Below are 22,196 nucleotides of genomic sequence, written 5' to 3'. Positions count from 1 at the left end.
TAAACATAAAATATTATAACATACATTATTAAAAATAAATAATGAAAACATTAAATTTAAATCTAATGGTAAAACTAGTACAGACAAATACATACCATAAAAGATTACATTCATTTACTTAATAATTCATAGACTGGCTACAGCTTAAAAGCTCTTTTTATTTTTATATTGCTTTCAAATTTAAACTTAAATGCATTGAACCTGAAACATGCCACCTTGTGCAAGACTTGTTCTGGATCTGAAGGATTCTGCTGTCTGTGATCACTAGACATCTCTGATCCTGCCAGAGCTTTTGCATTTATAGGCACTGAAAAAAGTTTAACCACAAAACTCTTTCTTGATACCCAAGTTTCTACTGGCACTGCTCAGTTTTATGTTACAGATGATAGTAAAGCAGTGCAGAGGAGAAATGGAGATCTGGTTTGCCAGAACCCCAAAAACCACATGAATACTGTATTTCTAAGCTAGAATGCTTTTTACCATGACCCTAAATGAGCATGTGTGTCCTACCTCTAACCATTTAGCAGAAGAACATGGTCAAGGCCTTCTGCAGTTAAAGCCCTGCCTGTAATGCCACACATTCTCTCTCAGTGGCCTAATCAGGTTAATGATTATGTTTCATTAGAGGGACAGACTGACTGGTCAGTGGGAGCAGCTGCCACCCCTCACAAACATCTCAACCTTTATCTATTAAGCTGATGTTGGGACAGGCAGATGTTCCCAGTGGAAGACACCCCCCAGGCGGACCACCCTCCCCTGGACTGACCTCTGCAGATGAGCCCCTCATTGTTTACAGTCTGCTTGCACACGCCGCAGTGCTTCCCCTTCTTGAACGTCTTCAGCCGGAAGGTGTGGGAGTGGACGGCTTCAAATTCATCAGGCTGCAGAGGAAAAGAAACAAGGAATATTACATAGATGACACAAGAAGGACTCTTACTACTTACAGCTACAGCAACACGATCAAGAAAGAAAGAAAGAAAGAAAGAATAATAATAACTAGAGCAATCAAAGGAACCATCATTTCAAACAAACAGTCAATGAAGTCTAATGCTAGAATTAAAATACTGTAAAATCTACTTAAAAATAATCAAGACTTGTTTTTCACTCTAAGTAAACACAAGGAAGAATAATAGTTAATATTTTGCAGCAATATAACAATATCGTTCAGCAATATGCAGCAATATAAACAATAACATTAATAAACAGCAACATTTGCCTGATTAGGTTTTCATAAAACATTGAAATACATGAAAAATACGCTCTGCAAACACATTTAAGTCATGAAACAAAACAGAACACTGAATCAAAGTTTTGAATGAATTAACTAAAGTGGACAGTTTGATACAACTCATGAAGTATAAAGATATAAAATGTCTATTATAAATTAATGGCCAAAAAAGCACAATAAAACCAAAATATATTTAATTAAATTAAATAATATAATTATGCATGTGTATTTAGTTTTTTTTTATTGCTATTTTAAATGCTTAATTTCATTACACTTATACTCACCAAGACCTAAAACCACAGTTAAAACTGTAATTTTGTGAAATTGCTATGTAAAATAATTGCTTACTATATATTGAAAAGCAATTTATAAAGTAATTTATACAAATAAATTAGTGCCACATGATCCTTCAGAAATCACTATAATAAGCTGATCTGCTGCTCGAGAAACGATTCTGGTTATCAATATTGAAATTAGCTGGGACGTTTCATTATTATTAATTTTTTTTCACCTGCTGACATTTTCTAGCAATTGCCATTATTTCACCCAGTGCTGAATATTTTCAAGTTGTTTACATATGTACTGTATATCTCTATTATTCTGAGTGTGCACATGTACAAGAAAAGCAGCTTATCTAAAGACAAAAAATAAATACAAAATGCTGTGATCACCTTGTTCTCTCTTCTCTAAAGTTCAAATTGAATCCAAAGCATTTTCAATGAAACACAGAACCTTATTTGGGAATGGTGCAGCTGCGTTTAGGTAAGACTGAGGCACCCGGTGCTTCGCCCTCAGCAGGAGCTGAGAGGGGAAAGAGGGGCCATCCAAAAACAAGAGAGACATGGACAGGATTTGGGCTGCTGCAGGTGTGTTATGTAAGCTGAAACCGCACATTTGGATCTGACAGGCTCAGATGGGCTGTGAACCCCTAAGCACACCCCCTTCTTTTAGGCTCCCATGTTTTCACTTTCCATAATGATGTCTGATGTTCCTTTTTTTCTGCCTAGATTTAATGTTCAAGCAAGAGATTTGAGCAAGAGAGTGCTAAAGAAATAAAGTAAATGTTGTCCTGCTTCTTCAATAAACAAGCTACAGGTAGTCCAAAATGCAGTGGCTAGAATCCTTACAACGTCAAGAAAATATGATCATATTACCCCAATTTTACAGTCTCTGCACTGGCTACCTATTAAGTTCCGTATCAGTTACAAATTATCATTACTTACCTATAAGGCCCTAAATGGTTTGGCTCCTGCGTACCTAACTAGTCTTCTACCACATTACAACCCATCACGCACCCTAAGGTCACAAAACGCTGGACTTTTGGTAGTTCATAGGATAACGAAGTCCACTAAAGGAGGTAGAGATTTTTCACATTTGGCTCCCAAACTCTGGAATAGCCTTCCTGATAATGTTCGGGGTTCAGACACACTCTCTCTGTTTAAATTAAGATTAAAAACGCATCCCTTTCACCAAGCATTCGAATAATCTATCTCTTAAACTGTGAGTATAGTTGTATCTGATCAAATGCGCATTCTTATTCTTTAGCTTGGGTTAAAATAATACATTTTATTTTGTTGGAACAGCAGCTATGCTAATGATGTCTCTATTTGTTTCTATGTTTTGCCATAGGATTTACATCCCGTGGTAACCAGGATTTACACAAGCTCCAGTCTGGATCCAGAACACCTTAGAAGAGATGATGCTGACCCATCAGAGGACCCCAGATGATGCCAACTAACCCTGAATCAACAAACAGAACTAACAAATATTGCTACAATTGTGACTGCATCATATAATAATTATTAATTATTAATAATATTCATCATCTGGCTGATTACGACTTGTATAAATGTTTCTACAAATCCTGTCATACGTGCACAAACTGACAGTCACCACTTATAAGCTATTACTAAATATTGCAGAAACATAATTTTCTGTAAAGTTGCTTTGTAACTATTTGTATTGTAAAAAGCGCTATACAAATAAACTTGAATATAATTATTTATTCATTAACTGTACGGGCCAGCTGCCTCCTGGCCCTTGACGAATGTAATTCATGGAGAGCGCGCGAGAGAGAGAGAGAGAGAGATAGAGAGAGAGAGAGAGCACGAGAGAGAGCGCTTCAAAAAACACAAGCTCTTTCTTGCTCTCTCTCCCTCGCGCATATTAATCAATTGACACGATGGTGTCGATGTTTAATTCATTTAATATGAGAAAGTGTGCTCACCCCATTTTTGTTTGTAAAAAAAAAAAATTTGATTAGATTTCATATCGCAATATATATCGCAGAAAAATAAAATATCGCAATGTCATTTTTTCCCAATATCGTGCAGCCCTAGTATACGGTATTATTACGGTATTGAAATGGTTTCAAAAAAGTTGTCATAATACAGTATAACAGGTTAAATAACATTTAATCACAATAATCGGTATCACTTTACAATGAGATTTCATTAGTTAACCATTGACATTCACAATGAGCAATAGCAACATTTGCTACAGAAGTTATACATCTTTGTTTAAAAATTGTTCATGTTAGCATTAAATAACACAGCTGCAACTTTCGACTTTAACAACGTTTTATTAAATATTGGAATACCTAAGATTAATGAATGTTCAGAAGAATTTTTCATTGGCAGTTTCTATGAACTAATTAATTAACTAATGTTAACTAATGAAGCCCTAATGTAAAATGTGAACAAACAATAAAGAATCAAAACACTTTCAAACAATATCTAGTGCATGTTTGAAAATAAAGAGCCTATTTAGTCTTAATATTTACCTATTCGGCACTGTGATGAACACCATAGTGAATCAACAAAATCTGAATGGCTATTTAAAATTATTTAATTATGTTTTAGAAAGTAGCGCAGTTGCTTTATTTATGGGGTTTCCAGTGTAATGGCTGCATATTTCTGCAGTTTAGTGCCATCTGCTGTCAGAGAGTGAATGTGCTTTCATTCAGCGCGTCTCTCACGTGTTGCTCATGTGCTTCTCATGTGTGCTTGTTTACATCCGACCGCACACACACACACAACTGTGTTTGTCAATTTTGAACAGTTGATGGACATTAAATGCACATTCTGTACCTGCATTTGTACATACACTGATTGAGCCACAGGACACATAAAAAGAGAGCAAGAGAGAGTGCAAAAGGCCATACAGGAAAATGTCTCAATCTGAACTCTGAAACACTGGTAGAAAGAATCTTGGCCCACAAATGTAACACCCTCCTCTACTCATACTTCCTTGTTTACTCCGAAAATACATAGATAAACTTACCGCCAAAACAATACGGCCAGGCTCCGCTGTTACGCAATTGTTTCAAGACAATGCAGCGCTCTGGGATATGGGTTATTGTTGAGGAACGCTATGTCTGGGGATGTAGGAATCATGGGGAGGGCTGGATAACCTTCCACAGTCTATTGAAATGCATTGGGTTACGAATTACCCAATTCATTAACCCAAACACTGCCAGCCTTTCAAACGGCCCATCTCACTCTCTCTGATGGGCACAAAAGCCGAGCCCCCGAAGCAAGGCAGACATCATCTCCCATGGCCTGCGTAACTGTATACACAGCCCCCTCGCTGAGACACTAAGCCCCTGGGAAAGACCCTCAGCCTCATTCAGACGACCAATCTATACAGCAGACAATACAGCCTCTCAGCAACTGGAGTAATGATGCTGAATATTAAGGTTTGCATCACAGAAATAAATTACAATTTAATAAATATTACAATAGACATTTTAAATATTAATTTAAGAAAATTAAATTTAACAAAAAATCAATAAATAAAATGTAGCCTTGATGAGCATAAGAGACTTAAAGAGAAATGTAAAAATCTTACTGACCCCAAACTTTAAAACATAATTTAAGTACAAACAAGTTTAAAAAAACACAAGGATATATATATATATATATATATATATATATATATATATATATATATATATATATATATATATATATATATATATATATATATATATGTATATATATATATATATATATGTATATATATATATATATATATATGTATATATATATGTATATATACATGTATATATATATATATATGTGTATATATATATATATATATATATATATATATATACACATATATATATATATATATATATATATATATATATATATATATATATATATATATATATATATATATATATATATGTATATATATATATATATATATATATATATATATATATATATATATATATATATATATATATATATATATAGTATTGTTCAAAATAATAGCAGTACAATGTGACTAACCAGAATAATCAAGGTTTTTAGTATATTTTTTATTGCTACGTGGCAAACAAGTTACCAGTAGGTTCAGTAGATTGTTAGAAAACAAACAAGACCCAGCATTCATGATATGCACGCTCTTAAGGCTGTGCAATTGGGCAATTAGTTGAAAGGGGTGTGTTCAAAAAAATAGCAGTGTCTACCTTTGACTGTACAAACTCAAAACTATTTTGTACAAACATTTTTTTTTCTGGGATTTAGCAATCCTGTGAATCACTAAACTAATATTTAGTTGTATGACCACAGTTTTTTAAAACTGCTTGACATCTGTGTGGCATGGAGTCAACCAACTTGTGGCACCTCTCAGCTGTTATTCCACTCCATGATTCTTTAACAACATTCCACAATTCATTCACATTTCTTGGTTTTGCTTCAGAAACAGCATTTTTGATATCACCCCACAAGTTCTCAATTGGATTAAGGTCTGGAGATTGGGCTGGCCACTCCATAACATTAATTTTGTTGGTTTGGAACCAAGACTTTGCCCGTTTACTAGTGTGTTTTGGGTCATTGTCTTGTTGAAACAACCATTTCAAGGGCATGTCCTCTTCAGCATAGGGCAACATGACCTCTTCAAGTATTTTAACATATGCAAACTGATCCATGATCCCTGGTATGCGATAAATAGGCCCAACACCATAGTAGGAGAAACATGCCCATATCATGATGCTTGCACCTCCATGCTTCACTGTCTTCACTGTGTACTGTGGCTTGAATTCAGAGTTTGGGGGTCGTCTCACAAACTGCCTGTGGCCCTTGGACCCAAAAAGAACAATTTTACTCTCATCAGTCCACAAAATGTTCCTCCATTTCTCTTTAGGCCAGTTGATGTGTTCTTTGGCAAATTGTAACCTCTTCTGCACATGCCTTTTTTTTTAACAGAGGGACTTTGCGGGGGATTCTTGAAAATAGATTAGCTTCACACAGACGTCTTCTAACTGTCACAGTACTTACAGGTAACTCCAGACTGTCTTTGATCATCCTGGAGGTGATCATTGGCTGAGCCTTTGCCATTCTGGTTATTCTTCTATCCATTTTGATGGTTGTCTTCCGTTTTCTTCCACGTCTCTCTGGTTTTGCTCTCCATTTTAAGGCATTGGAGATCATTTTAGCTGAACAGCCTATCATTTTTTGCACCTCTTTATAGGTTTTCCCCTCTCTAATCAACTTTTTAATCAAAGTACGCTGTTCTTCTGAACAATGTCTTGAACGACCCATTTTCCTCAGCTTTCAAATGCATGTTCAACAAGTGTTGGCTTCATCCTTAAATAGGGGCCACCTGATTCACACCTGTTTCTTCACAAAATTGATGACCTCAGTGATTGAATGCCACACTGCTATTTTTTTGAACACACCCCTTTCAACTAATTCAACTAATTGCCCAATTGCACAGCCTTAAGAGCGTGCATATCATGAATGCTGGGTCTCATTTGTTTTCTGAGAATCTACTGAACCTACTGGTAACTTGTTTGCCACGTAGCAATAAAAAAATATACGAAAAACCTTGATTATTCTGGTTAGTCACATTGTACTGCTATTATTTTGAACAATACTGTATATATATATATATATATATATATACAGATTTAGAAGAGTAGTATGGTAACGTTATTTCAAACAAACCAAAATGGTTTGACCATTTAATATATTGGTGTTATATAATGCAGTGAAATGTATATAGTTTTAAGAATGGGGTTAAAATTTGAGTACATTAAGGCTACTACTCGACAATGTAGAGCCATTTGTTAAGGCCTCGGGTTTTATGTCATAGTACAGTTGGAAAGCATTGGTCTCTCCATATGAAAACCCAACCAAGCCTCATGGGAAAGTGTCTGTAGGCGTCTGGTGAGGCGTGCTAAATACAGCCATTCACCTTCAATCCTCTTAGCATTTAATCTGTAAATTATCAATGTGAATGAAGTCATTCCAGGGTATTCAGATCTGCCCATAAGTGATGTTAAATTACAGCAGTGGTTACTTAAACACCCCCTCTTAAAAGCAGCATGCTACAGCGGATCGGAGTGCGGAGCCCAAGCAGGCCCGTCTCTAACGTACGCACACACACACACACACACACACACATTCCTAATGTATACAGTCACCTTATAAAGCCTTTCCCTTCTACAGAAAGAAACAGAGACAGAGTGTCCGAAATCACTCTCTGTTCCCAATATCGTGCACTATACTGTGTGCGTACATTTTGAAGATTTTTCTGAATTCTTAGTGAATACATTTGTCTATATGGGTCAATGAAATAGTAGATTGTTTTTTTTTTTTAATGAACCATCTTCTTAAAGGAAGGGGGGAAAATCTAGTTTCAAATAATAAGTTTTATATGAATATACTATTTGAATACATTATTTGAATTTTTTTTTTTTTCCTATTCATATATTACACATTTTCCTATTTGTGTATCAGTTTAATAATAATATATATATATGTGTGTGTGTGTGTGTGTGTGTGTGTGTGTGTGTGTGTGTGAGTGTGACCCTGGACCACAAAACTCACTCAAAATCATTACCAGCCTGGTTTATTGACCAAAACCTAAATTAAACCTATATGAAATGAGTTAGTCAGTACCTAAATCACAGTTTTCTAATTCACTCACTCATTTCTTTCACTTCTTAACACTGTGGCATCCACTAGAAACAGTGACTGTATGAACAAGTATATGCTTTCAGATACAGCCAGTGTTTTATTTGCTCAGTAAAGCTCTCCAAAGTAGAGCCTCCAAGTAGTGTTAATTAATTCTCCCTGTCCAATCATTTAGCCCTGTTAAACATTACTCATTCTCATATATCTGCCTCAACATATATGCTTAGCACAACGACATAACATAAATCTCCAAATCCCACACATAGACTCAAAGTCACCCTTAAGATTCACCTTATACAAATTCACTCGCCCTAAAGTCTGCTCATAAGTCCCTTAAACACACACACAAACACTTAAAATCCAGCCTCTTGTGTTTACCTGATACATCAATCACTCCCTCCAACAGAACCAAGGCAAAAACACAATCTTCACCTGCGAATGAACTCGAGGAGCTGGAAAAATGTGATTGTTGCTAATCCAGGTAAAACATGCCTCTACAACGCTGAAGTTTGTCTACATCTCGGAAGAGCCCATCCCCATGTGTTTATAATATTCCAGTGCCAGGGTAAGATGGTTTGGTCAGGCATTAGGGCTCCATTCATTCACCTTAACAGTCAACAGCCACGCTTGAGATTTTCTACTGACAAAATAAGTTTGGGACGTGTTGCTATGTGGTTGTATGGGTGTTTTTTGGGTTGTTACTTACTGCTCCATGTACAGTATATACATGTGTCACAAAAAAGCCTAGATATCTGAAAAACTAAAACATAACAACATAGGTTAACAAAATCCGAAAAGACTGTAAATAGAAATCATTCAGATTTAAGGGGTTTTAAGAAAGATGCAGAGCAGAGGAGAGGAGAGGAGAGGAGAGGAGAGGAGAGGAGAGGAGAGGAGAGGAGAGGAGAGGAGAGGAGAGGAGAGGAGAGGAGAGGAGAGGAGAGATGAGAGATGAGAAATATGAGAGGAGACGAGATGAGAGGAGAGGAGAGGAGAGGAGAGGAGAGGAGAGGAGAGGAGAGGAGAGGAGAGGAGAGGAGAGGAGAGGAGAGGAGAGGAGAGGAGAGGAGAGATGAGAGATATGAGATGAGATGAGACGAGAGGAGAGGAGAGATGAGAGATATGAGACGAGACAAGACGAGAGGAGAGGAGAGATGAAAGATATGAGAGGAGAGGAGACGAGACGAGAGGAGAGGAGACGAGAGGAGATGAGGGGAGAGGAGAGATGAGAGATGAGGAGAGGAGAGGAGAGATGAGGAGAGGAGAGGAGAGAAGAGAGATATGAGAGGAGAGGAGAGGAGAGGAGAGGAGAGGAGAGGAGAGGAGAGGAGAGGAGAGGAGAGGAGAGGAGAGGAGAGGAGAGGAGAGGAGAGAGATATGAGAGGAGAGGAGAGGAGAGGAGACGACACGAGATGAGAGGAGAGGAGAGATGAGAGATATGAGAGGAGAGGAGATGAGAAATGAGAAATGAGAAATGAGAAATGAGAAATGAGTGATGAGAGATGAGAGATATGAGAGGAGAGGAGATGAGAAATGAGAAATGAGAAATGAGTGATGAGAGATGAGAGATATGAGACGAGATTAGAGGAAAATTGAATGACTTAAAAGTGAAAGTGAAGTGACATTCAGCCAAGTATTGTGACCTATACTCAGAATTTGTGCTCTGCATTTAACCCATCCGAAATGCACACACACAGAGCAGTGAACACACACACACACACACACACACACACTGTGAGCACACACCCGGAGCAGTGGGCAGCCATTTATGCTGCGGCGCCCGGGGAGCAGTTGGGGGTTCGATGCCTTGCTCAAGGGCACCTAAGTCGTGGTATTGAAGGTGGAGAGAGAACTGTTCATGCACTACCCCCACCCACAATTCCGTCCGGCCCGAGACTAGAACTCACAACCCTTCGATTGGGAGTCCAACCCTCTAACCATTAGGCCACGACTTCCCCGTCGTTACACTTTTGATGTAACCAAATAAAAATGTAAATATAGTATTTTCCTTTTTTTAAATAATTTAATTACATTTTATGTTTTTTCAACGTTCTTTTCTAGACTACTATCTTTACTTATTCATAAGTATTCAGGAGTGTTCATTAAGCTTTCAGGAGTTGCCACACATATTTTAAATTCTAATATTGAAACACTGGCCAATGACTATTTAGTTTTTTGTTATATAAATGACCAATATTATAAATCTACACTACTATGAAACAAAATTAAACGTGGTTGCTGTTCAAGAGAAGGTACAAAGGGACCCCAGTACCAAGCTGTTGTAGCTAGAAAGGTACAATTTTTTCTGCAGTGTACAAAGTACTGCTAATGACATGGCAAAACTCATTTGTACTGTACAAGATCTATTAGTCCATTACTTGGCCCTAACTCTGATTCCTGGCTTGCATTATCACTAATCTCAAGACCGCATGAAAGCCACCTTCAGCACACCTTGAAACATCTCACTTTCTGTACCTGACTTTGGTTTGAGGAGATGTGGCCTCTTAGGGATTCCCCTCCCCATTCATCCCACCACAATGTTTTCTTTCACAACGCTGCAATTCTTCTGCTCACAAAACATTTCTCAGCAAGGGGGTCTGACCTTTTGACCTGACCCCCCTCCCGTTCCTTCCACTCTTTTTGACCCTGTATCCACATAAACACACCGAGGACGTCTCGCTCTCTACTCTACTGCTGCCCTTTAAAGGGTTTGGAGCGCTGTAGGGGGTTCGCTCACCGCAGGCGGACCCCCAGAGCATCAGAGGACAAGAGGAGCATTTAAAACACCGCAGACTGATGCTGTATTGATTTGAGAGGAAGGAAAATGACCTGGAGAATTGAAAGTGTAAGAGAGAACCCAAGGGGCCGATCAAGTTCTGCTATAACATCCTCAGGAAACGGCATCTAAAAACAGCTTATATTTGTCAAACAAAGTATTTTTGAGATAATACTGGATAAAGACAAACTTCCTCCAAGTTGTAATTCATGTTATGGCCAACAAATAACCCACATTATCAAACTAAACTATTTTGTAATGTAATGTAACAAAATAAAATGAATGTTAAAACTCCTAATAAATAATTTGGTTGTATTATATAATATTGTTATTATACAATTTAATCGCCATCCCTTTAATGAAAAAATAAATACATTATATATAATTACTAAATTATTTACTTATTATATAATTTAATATTGCCCAATAAATGACTGATGAATTAATTAATTCAGTAATTAATGTATGTGTTAGCTCATGGAAAACCTGTCAGATATCACTGAAATACTGTAGATGTCACGAGAAACATCACACCTGTGCTTGTGACAACGGCCAATCAGAAGACTTTGAACAGCTCTGTACTTGTCTTTTGGGTTTGCTGACATGTTCTTGGCTACCATCTCTCTCCAAAACCCTACACTCCCACTCCAGAGACACATGAAGGACTGATGATGGAAGGACAATTCACTTTCTTGCAAACATCCTGAGTCAAATGATTGCAGTTGTTTTAGCATTTCAAACAAACCTCACACAACAGTAGAACAAAACCCCCTCCATCTGGATCAAATTAACCGTTATCTGCCCTAGTCCACGCAATCTGAGGAATCAGTGCTGCCTAAATATTTATATTACTGGCACTGAAGGCCAGACATTCATTTTCTAATTTATTATGATGAGCGTGTTTAGTATGAGGATTTGCTCCTCGATCCCTCCATCTAGCCCGGCCAGTGTTGTGCACCGGGATCAGTCTATCCCACCGGGGTTTCTCAGGAAGAAGAGATGTATTGAGGAGGACAGACGGAAACCAGTTCCCAACTCAGAACAGACAGATTTAGTCCAGCCTCATCAGACAGCTGGCACAGATCCACCGACCGTCTCCCTCATCCCAGACAAGCCTTTACATTACACTGTCTACAGAAAGAAATATATTTTAGAGATAATGTACAAACCTTTCAAGACAGCAAACTGTATGTGATCAGCTCAATCATTTTGAGTCATTTGAGTCACACACACACACAAAAGAAGAAATATTTGGGAGAAGTATTGATATAATTTAAATATTAACTATAACCCGTGTATTTGAGAAAATTTGAATGTGTTTTTTTCAAACATACATTAAATTAAAACATCACTGTGTTGAGAATATAACGCATTAATAAATAATCTACAGTAAAATGTAAAAGTATAGGGAGTAAGCTCATTTTTTCTAGTTAATTACCTAGCTATGACCAAACAGTACGATTAAAAAAAACTGTAGAACATACAATTTAATTATATAAGATACAATTTAAAATAAGTTTACAAACAACGCATTTTTATATTTTGAAATAAGTGTATTTATATAGTTATAAGTAATAATGTAATAAGTATTTTACACTTAATTACTGTCTCTGGCTCAAAGTCTGACAAATTTACATAAATCATTTTGAATCAATGAAAAATATTCTGATTCTGTCATTGACATAAAAAGTATTAAATGTTTTTTTTATTATTATTATTATTATTATTATAGTTAATTTTATTAAATATAAAGAAATAAATATTAAAAACATGACAGAAAAATAAAAGTGTGCACTATTCATTGAGGCCGTCTGCAGATTTATTCATCAGCAAATCCAGAACAGTTAATTGGTGATGCTGAAAATCTCAAAACAGACACATTTTGTTGGATCCATCATGTTGATATCAGTCTATACTTATAAACAGGGATGTAGAGGAGGCTAAACGCACGTAAACGCCGTTTACGCACCTCCCAAAATTCGGAAATAGCGTTTACCCACCTCCAAAGTGCGTTTATCCACCTCTAAATTGAGTTTATCCACCTCTAAATAGCCTACAGTTCCTATGACATTTTAAATTAAGCTTATGTCGTTTTAGTTTCATATTTTTCATTATTAGTTTCATAGGCTGTTTGTTTTTAAAGACGAAGTCTTTCATATTGCGATGCAACTTGTCAGTGTTGACCAATTGCTTGCGGTGTTGCCAGTAGTAGTGGGAAGTTCGGATCATTTTACTGACTCGGATCTTTGAGTCTCTTTCAGCAAAATGAACTAATCTTTTCTCTTCCCGTCTCTATGGGACTAACATGAAGAATAAAAGACTCGGACCTCACCTGTCGATTCAGAACCCATATGTTGTGTAATGCGCATGTGCAGTCAACACAAAATGACCGAATCACTCTCTGAGACAACTCGGTAGTCCTGAGTCATATTAAAGATTCGTTCAAAATGAACGACATGCAACAGACTGCATCAAGATTCAAAAATGGATATCCGGCAATTAATAATAATAATAATAATAATAATAATAATAATAGTAATAATAATGTTCGTTATTTTGAATAGAAATCATCACTCATACAGAAGCCATTCATCTCATCTCCGATTTATTTGTGTTCGTATACATACAATATCCGCCAGGGCTATAGTCCAATGGTGCGCACATTTGAAGAGATAATAATTTTATGACATGTTTGTAAAATATTTCGTCATACAGAATAACATTTCTATTCATTTTACACTGATTTATGTGATCTGAAGAGCTAAAACAGCTAACAGAGCTAGCGATTACTCTCCTCTTATTGATTCGCGTCAGCTATGACATCAGTGCAATATCATTAGTTTGTAAAGCTGTCAATCATCTCACGTGAACCACGTGACCAAAAGGATGTCCTTCTGCAATGAAGCTGTCTGTGTCATTGCAGTCTGTGTCATTGATAAAATATATGAAAGACAAAAGTAAAAAAAAATATTTGATTCCAGCTTGTTAAATGTGAATTTGTTCTAGTGTCTTCTCTCCTCTGTGACAGTCAACTGAATATCTTTGAGTTGTGGACAAAACGAGACATTTAAGTACCATTCCTGGGCTTTTGGGGAAACACTGATCCACATTTTTCTGACATATTATAGACCAAACAATTAACCGATTAATTGAGAAAATACTCAACAGATTAATCGACTATGATTTATGAAAATAATCCCAAATCCATAGGCCCTAATCATTACGTACAAGTGCATTGCATTGGAATCCCTGGATGTAAACCTCCCTCTCTATTCCTCTTTTTAAAAAAGTGTTCTCTCTGTTTTATCATTTAGTAAACTTTATAGATTTCAACCTTATTATTCCTTCTTGAGTCTCTTTAATAAGAACTTAGATTAATGGATTGAATAGTGATTGTGTGACCTATATGAGGGAACAACCAGTGATACCCTTGGTAGTAATATCAAATGATAGCCTTTAGCGATGTCATCAGGATACACATACACCGGTAGGCAGTGGCCCACCTTACCGTGACCACGATGTGGTCACCCAGAATTTATAGTTTACCCACCTCTTTTTTTAACACTACACCTCTGCTTATAAAGTAGTCAAATCTATATATTCACCCTCTTCAGCCTTGTTTGTGGGTGGTCTTTCTCTGTCAATCTCTGGTCCCGGGACCCTGAAGATCAGCATCTGAGCTGTTTTTATGATCACTCTCTTCAGGATCCAGATTAAGTCATTTTTCCTGGGATCTGCTGAAGCCATTATTCCGGTTGGGATGTCACAGCTCAGAGCCTCCATCACTGCCGGAACACCGGCTTCACTTGACTGGTCACATTCTTCTGAACTTGTCCTTTGTCCTCTGGTATTCATCAAGGTTTTTATACTCTTGCTTCCTGATGTTACATTCACATCCCACTAACATATTCATCACCACCTACTGCTCCTCATCTAAAAACACAAGTGTACGGATAACTGACTATTACTTGCTCATTACTTCACATGCTGCCCACAGAACTACACAGAAAACTCCAGAATTGGACTTTCTGTCATTCATAAAGTTCTACAGCAATGGTCAACTAGGTCAGTAGTCATTGATGACATGAGTTCAGATTACATTTCGTGCAGAATAAAGAAATGATATAACTACAAACTATCCTGGGCATCATAGTCCCAGCTGTCACTAGAGTTCTGCATCATATAAAACTCCTAACGTGGGCTGATATCCCATCATTCACAACTGCACAACAATACGAGCTACTTGTTTGTCACTTCTTACAATATCTCACAGACAGCTGACTGCCTCCAGAACTCTGAGAATAGACACTTAATCATAGTACAAGCACTGAAATTACACATGATGCTATACAGACACGTTTATAAGACTCAACAAGAATGCATCAGTTTTTGACAAAAAGAAAAGCACACATAGTAAGAAATGTTCTCTAGCAGTCTAAAAACGTTTGGACCATAGTGAAAATATGCATTACTGATGGATTTTTTTTTTTATTTATTCTTATTATTAATATATATATAATTGAATACGTTTGTGAAGGATTTTATAATGTTACAAATTTATTAACATTTTAAATAAACATTTTGTTTGAACGGTTTATTAATAAAATAAAATAAAAATAATCAAAACAAATCAGCATATTAGAATGATTTCTGAAGGATCATGTGATGCTGAAGACTGATACAGAAAATTCAGTTTTGCATCACTGGAATAAATTATATCTTAAAATATATTTAAATAGAAAACAGTTATTTTAAAATGAAATAATGTTTTACAATATTACTGTTTTTACTGTATTTTTGATCAAATAAATGCATGCAGCCTTGGTGAGCAAAAGGAGAGTGATGTCTCCACAAACCATGACAAGATGGTTTCAAGGGGTCATGAATAACTCACTCAATTTCCTCTCTCTCTCTCTCTCTCTCCTGACGGGTCAGAATGTGACCTCTTACTCGGTTGTGTGATGGTCACCTGCTTTTCATTTAGGGAATTCAAAAGGCATTCCAGTTTCTCTCTGTTGTTCTCTCATCCCTCAGCTAACCTAAAAGCATTTGATTCCAAAGAGAAGGATCCAGACGAGGAAATTACTGACTTAATGTGACGTTCAGAGTGAAGTCTCTTAACCTGAAGCTGGTGTTTGCAGAGGCACTGAGTGCATGCCCATGTCAACAGACTGACTGACTGCTGGTGGGCATCACATGCTTCACAGACAAACATTATGTTGTTCTTCTCATTCGGACCTGCAAAATGTTGCTGCGATAAGTTTGTAAGTTATCATTTCTGTGAATCAGTTAAAACGGTCCATTCCAGTCAGTCGACTCATAACTCTTGATATTATAATTCATTTGCGGCATCATTCAAAAAAAGTTGCATTACATTTTATATGCTAGACAAAAAAAAAAAAAAACTTTAAAAATGTAATAAAGTACTTTGAAACAAATTTTACTTTCACAAAAAATTACAAAGAAACAGCAAGTTAGAATGAATTAAAAGTGAAATTTTGTGGTAGAAAGAATGAAATATTTTCCAATATACTCCAATAATCTTTATTTACGACTTCAAGACTACAGTGTATATAAAAAGTTTAAAATATGTTAGTAATAAACATAGCAGTTAATTACTATATAATGTTCTATTGGTGCATATAAATGACATCAATTAAATATCTGTTCTGTATATTCTGTTTATTATGTTCATTCAATTACATTTTTTTTCTTTCTGTATTTTAAACCTTGCATTATATATTATCAATTGGAATAAAAAATAGCCATTTTAGGACATTCATTTATGTAAATGAACTTCAGCTGTATCCTTGACAGCAGATTTCACATTTGACTAAATAAGGATAAACAACAGTAAAAAAGGGCTCATATACAAGCAACTAATTATTTTTTTTTTTTATCTTTAAGGTTAAATTAAATCCAGTTGTTCGTAACACAACAGCTCATCTCATAAATCTTTTTTTTATTCACTTTGTTACGCTTTGTAAAAACAGCTTTGAGCAACATTTCGCAAGACTAAACCAACATGATTAGATCAGAAACATGCATCCAATTCTATTACAGTATAAAACTGGTATTTTATGGCAAAAGCATGCTGTAGTTTAGAAGAACTGTATCTTTATCACAGCCATGTAAGGCAGCCGAGGAAACCTGAGGTGTATATAAATCACCAAATCTTGGCTTGGATGTATGTTTTCATGAATCAGTCAGAACCTGTGCTTATCAAAACCAAATAAAGCTCTGTTTCACAGGACTCGGTGACATGTATCCTCATGAAAATAAATAGCGCAGAAAAATAAATGAGGGCTATTAGAAGTAAAGCAGCATTCTTCTACATCACCGTACAGAGTGAAACGGAGTTCACTGCCAGTAATATACATCTCTCTGCAGAAAGTACAGCTTGCCACTCTTAATTGTGCCAATTACAATGATTCACACTGGGCTCAGAGGCAAGATAAGGAAACTAACACCAGAGCTCCACCAGTGATGGTGCTTCAGATGCTCAACTTTAAATCACAGATACTTTTTTGTCTAAGGTTTTGCATACCATTCATAAGAAACTCATATGACCGCTAAACTTTCAAGAAAGAATTCAGCTTAAATTTAAAACTCACCTCATGTCATTCCAAACCACCGTGGTATTGGGTTTTAATGTGTTTGTGGTTTGTTTGAGACTTTTTTACAGTATTTTATGCAGCTCTTGCTATTCAGTGATGGTTTATTGTGACCAAGGAAATCAAAAAAAAAAAAAAAACCATCATAAAACCATGACAGAGGTAAAGATTATCAGTAAATAACAACTTCAGTTGCAGCAGACATCAACAGAAGTGGCATTTTTGGGTGAACCGTCCCTTTGAGTACAGTGATGCACAAACAGACATCTGGTGGGACAGATACAGATGTCCTGAGATAGAAATGAGGTCACAAAATCTGAATCTGAACCAATACAGGACAGGTCTATAAAGAGACAACACTTGGTCATTCTTTAGCTGCTAAAATAAGATTCATGGGACCTGATCTGAACTACTGACCATATTCCTGGTCTGGAATTGAAATAGAGACGGTTATGCAGTTAAATATACAGAAGACAGTCTGCCAAAAGACTTTGGCATACGGCTATGTTCAGCATGGGGTACTGTACAGAATACAAAGTATTTTTAGAAAAACAAGCTTTAAACCTGTAAAAATAATAGAATGAAAAATCTTTTTTTTTTTTTAATGGAAGTTTATTGAATGTTTTTTTGCTGGGTATCATATCTGATATCAGCCTTTATGTCTCATGTAGTATGATAGGAGAATTTTATTCAGAGATGGATGGATGGATGGATGGATGGATGGATGGATGGAATGACAGAATGGTAGATTTGATGGATGGATGGATGGATTGGATGGATGGTAGATTTGATGGATGTTGGATGGATGGATGGATGGATGGATGGATGGATGGATGGATGGATGGATGGATGGAAGGAAGGAATGACTGAATGGTAGATTTGATGGATGGATGGATGGATGGATGGAAGGAAAAAATGACAGAATGGTAGATTTGATGGATGATGGATGATGGATGGATAGATATTCACATTACACATCTGGTTAAAAAAAAATTGACATGACTGGCAATGCATGACGTGATCACAAACAGCAAAATTACTTTCTTAAAGTGGTGGCCAATGAATAAAGGTACTCTCTCTCTCTCTCGTTTGGAACAACATCTTTGACTGACAGTATACAGTGTTTTTTTCATTATGATCGTCGGAGTGGGCCAAGCAGTGAAAAATGGCATCATCTGCTTCAAAACCACACAGACATTTGGTTCCTTTCACAAAGACTAAGAAACAGCCCTGTTTTTTGAGATGCTTTGGTCAAGCTATGCTTATGAACTGCAAAGTGATCTCACATCAAATAATGCCCCCTACTGAGACCAAACAAGAATGCCAATAAACAAGGAAAGTTTGACATGATAAAAAACACAAGACGCAGGGACAAACTCCCCTGTTAGGCCTCCATCTAGAAATGCAGCCAAGATATTAAAGAGTTTCTGATGAATTACACAAACTGCCTAAGAGGCATTAGATGTGTCCTGTGCCTTGCTACAGCTCCCCATCTAGCAAATGTGTACAGTAAGTCATCGAGTCCATTTACTGATCAAGCTTTGAAACAGTAGAAAACACATGGAGCAAACACTCAAACCACTGAATCCAGACTTTAGAGAATACCACCATACAGTAGATTCTCAGAAAGAAAAAAAAAAAGGATACAAAAGCTGTCACTGTGACTGTAACCTTTCAAAACTAATATGTACCATTTAGGTACTAATTTGTACACTTTAGGTACAAATCTGTACTTTGAAGGTACTAAAATGCACCTTTTAGGGGTGAGTAAGGTACAAATGTGTACCTTTTGAAAAGGTACCATCCCAGGCACAGCTTTTGTCCTTTTTGCCAAGTTGTGGAAAAACAGTCTTTGCATTGCCTCCCTTCTGATCCCAACATTAGGAAAGATTTGATGAAGTTTATTTTTAATGAAGTTCCAGACAATGCTTTCAAAAATACACAACTTTCAACACAACGCTCTAATGAGGGGGTCAAAACAGAACAAGCCTATGACTTCTGAATTCTGATGTTGCTGTTTTTTTTTTCTTGATAACAAAAGTGGACCATAGATAACTGTACAAAATAAAAAATAAAAATAAAAAAACAAAGGTAGTTCATGAAGAGAGAGAGTGCACACTTGGGAAAAATCAGAGAGGACAGAAGAATAACAGGGAAAAGTGAGATATTATGGAAATAAGGTGGTGATCGAGAGACATTCCAGAATGCAGCTCCATTGACAGCAGTGGATTAGTAAGCAGCTCTTGACACAGAAATGACACAGACTCACATCGTGAATCAACAGACAAGGTTAAACGGCGTTTAATGTACTCAGAGGGGTGGCACAGCTCCCTCCAGACTCTCACTCAGAGTTTAACTTTCCACACAGCAAATCAGCGCAATATAACTACAAAAATAGTGATATTCTTCAGCGTTTTCCACAAAATTCCATATTTATTGTATGTGAACATTTAAATATTAACAACGTTTCAGTTTTCAGTATTTATTTATTTTTATTTTTTCAAATTAGGAGGAACCACTTGTTTCTAAGTGAATTCATAAGAGAAACACATAAAAAAATTAAAGTAAAAAATTATAGACAGAATTATATATTGAACAACAGAATGGCAGAACTATAGACATAAAAGGAAAGACAAACAGAACAATATATTTAATGATAGAATGACAGAACGAACAATAGATAGAGTGATAGATAGATATAATGATAGAAGGACAGAACATTAAAATGAAAGACGGAATGGTAGAACACTAGATAGATAGATAGATAGATAGATAGATAGATAGATAGATAGATAGATATAGACAGACAGACAGACAGATGCACTTCCCTGCATTTAAGTGTGATACATGAGACAAACGGCAGAAAATTGTTACAATAATTCACTGCAAAATAATGAAGAACTGTGAAAGTGCACAAAACAATGAAGGATCATGGAAAAAGTCTAACAACAGTCTTTAGAAAACTGTACAGCCACATAAACAGCACAATTAAATCACTGCGACACTCAGTATAGCATAATTACACTTTACAGCAATATTCAATACTTGTATAGCTCAGAAAACATGCACCTAGAAGTACATGAAGAACTGTGGCTGATCTATCATGAAGGCAAACCAGATGTTCTAATTTTGAATTTGCCAAAAATACAGGGGCCCCTCACGGGAAGCTTTGATAGAGGGACACAGAGCTTGTAGAGCACGAGGTCATTAAAGTGGAATTCAAAAGCCAACAATGATGAGAAGTGCAAGAGTAAATCATACGCTGAGTGACTTCAAAGACCACCGACTCATTAGGCAGAGAAAAACCAAAGGTGCTACTAGAAATGACTGCAATGCAGAGAGGAATTCATATTTCCCTGAATATGATTTTTTTTTTAAATCAATATGTATTTGTATGAATGTTTAGCTTGTGATTAACTGAATGGATCTACACAAAGAAAAATATATTTTTTTATTAAATATCCTGAGCCTCCCATAGTCACTTCCACGCTGTACATTTGAACTTGTTTTCTGTTGCTTGATCTGGAGTGTTAATGGACATTGATCACTGCAGTAAGCTCTTTGACCTCTCAGACAGCTGATGTGTCAATATTTGCATTGGTTGAGTTGCAGAGCGCCAGTGTCTGTAAGTAACACCACGTCTCAGAGGTCTTTACGCAAGAGCCACACGCAAAAATCTAAGTGCAAAACATTAACAGTTTCATTTCACAGACAAGTGCCCATTTGAAACCTATTTATAGATGTTACTGTACCTATTTTGCCTCATTTATCAATGCATAATATTCCAAATAATAATAATTTCAGTAACGTTCTCTGCTTCTGCAACAATTTCATTTTAAGCCTTCCATAGAACCACCAAACTCAGTTTTCACGATCCAATCAAGTACTAATGGGTTAAATCAAGTACCGCCCTACATTTTTCCTCACTATATATGGATTAACTTATGTCAGCAATCATATTAATCATATTGTAAAGTATTTATTTATTTTTTTGCTTTCAATCAAACCTTCTATACCTTTGTTTCAACATACTTTCAAAGAAATCAACGAACAAGAGTCTGTCCAGCCCAGCTAGTCCTAAAAGTCTCAGACAGTTCATTCATAATTCAGAGTTTGGAGGAAGTGCATTCTGAGCTTTTAGGCATTGGATGTTGCCTGCTCTTTTTCTGTTACTTCTGCTTCGTCCACTGCTGACATCAGGACAGGATTCTCTTCATGAGGAGAACATGTCGTTTTCTATTCAATGTCATCTCTCCTCAGCAGGCAATCAAACCAATGCCAATAGAGTTTGGGCCCTGGGATTTAGTTGTGGATGCCTTTAACGAATAAATCACATCGGTTTCATTCTGAGCGCCTGTTTCCTGCATCTTCTCGTCATATATGATGACATCTACAGCTGTAGACAGAGTCCTCGTCCACTAGTGCCAGTGCAGCAGGACTGCAGAATCACAGTCTGAAAGGAAGACTCAAAAGCTCTCACTATATTCAAAAAGTGCCTGAGCTTTAGGAGGATTTGGGATCCTTTTCCACTCCATTCACTAAAGCAGAATGCTAATTAAGAGACCGGAGAGGTCAGAGAGAGTGAATGACCAGAGAGAAAGAGGAGGGAACACAACCATCGGCCGAGTGACAGTTAAAGGAAAACT

At 36.5% G+C, this 22,196-nt stretch overlaps 1 protein-coding gene across 11 annotated transcripts in view; it reads right to left on the bottom strand.

Moving 5' to 3' along the window:
• Positions 1-22,196, bottom strand: part of LOC128020089 (tensin-1) — a 208,833-nt gene that overhangs the window by 137,223 nt on the left and 49,414 nt on the right. For all 11 annotated transcript variants that reach the window (XM_052606647.1, XM_052606636.1, XM_052606639.1 and 8 more), the window contains exon 2: positions 767-881. In XM_052606647.1, coding sequence (XP_052462607.1) covers positions 767-787 — 21 coding nt within the window. In that variant the 5' untranslated portion in view covers positions 788-881. The remainder of the gene's footprint in view (positions 1-766; positions 882-22,196) is intronic.

The sequence above is a fragment of the Carassius gibelio genome, chromosome A9 (assembly GCF_023724105.1).
Source record: "Carassius gibelio isolate Cgi1373 ecotype wild population from Czech Republic chromosome A9, carGib1.2-hapl.c, whole genome shotgun sequence".
Classification (NCBI taxonomy): domain Eukaryota; kingdom Metazoa; phylum Chordata; class Actinopteri; order Cypriniformes; family Cyprinidae; genus Carassius; species Carassius gibelio.
This window is presented reverse-complemented; position numbering and strand designations above follow the sequence as displayed.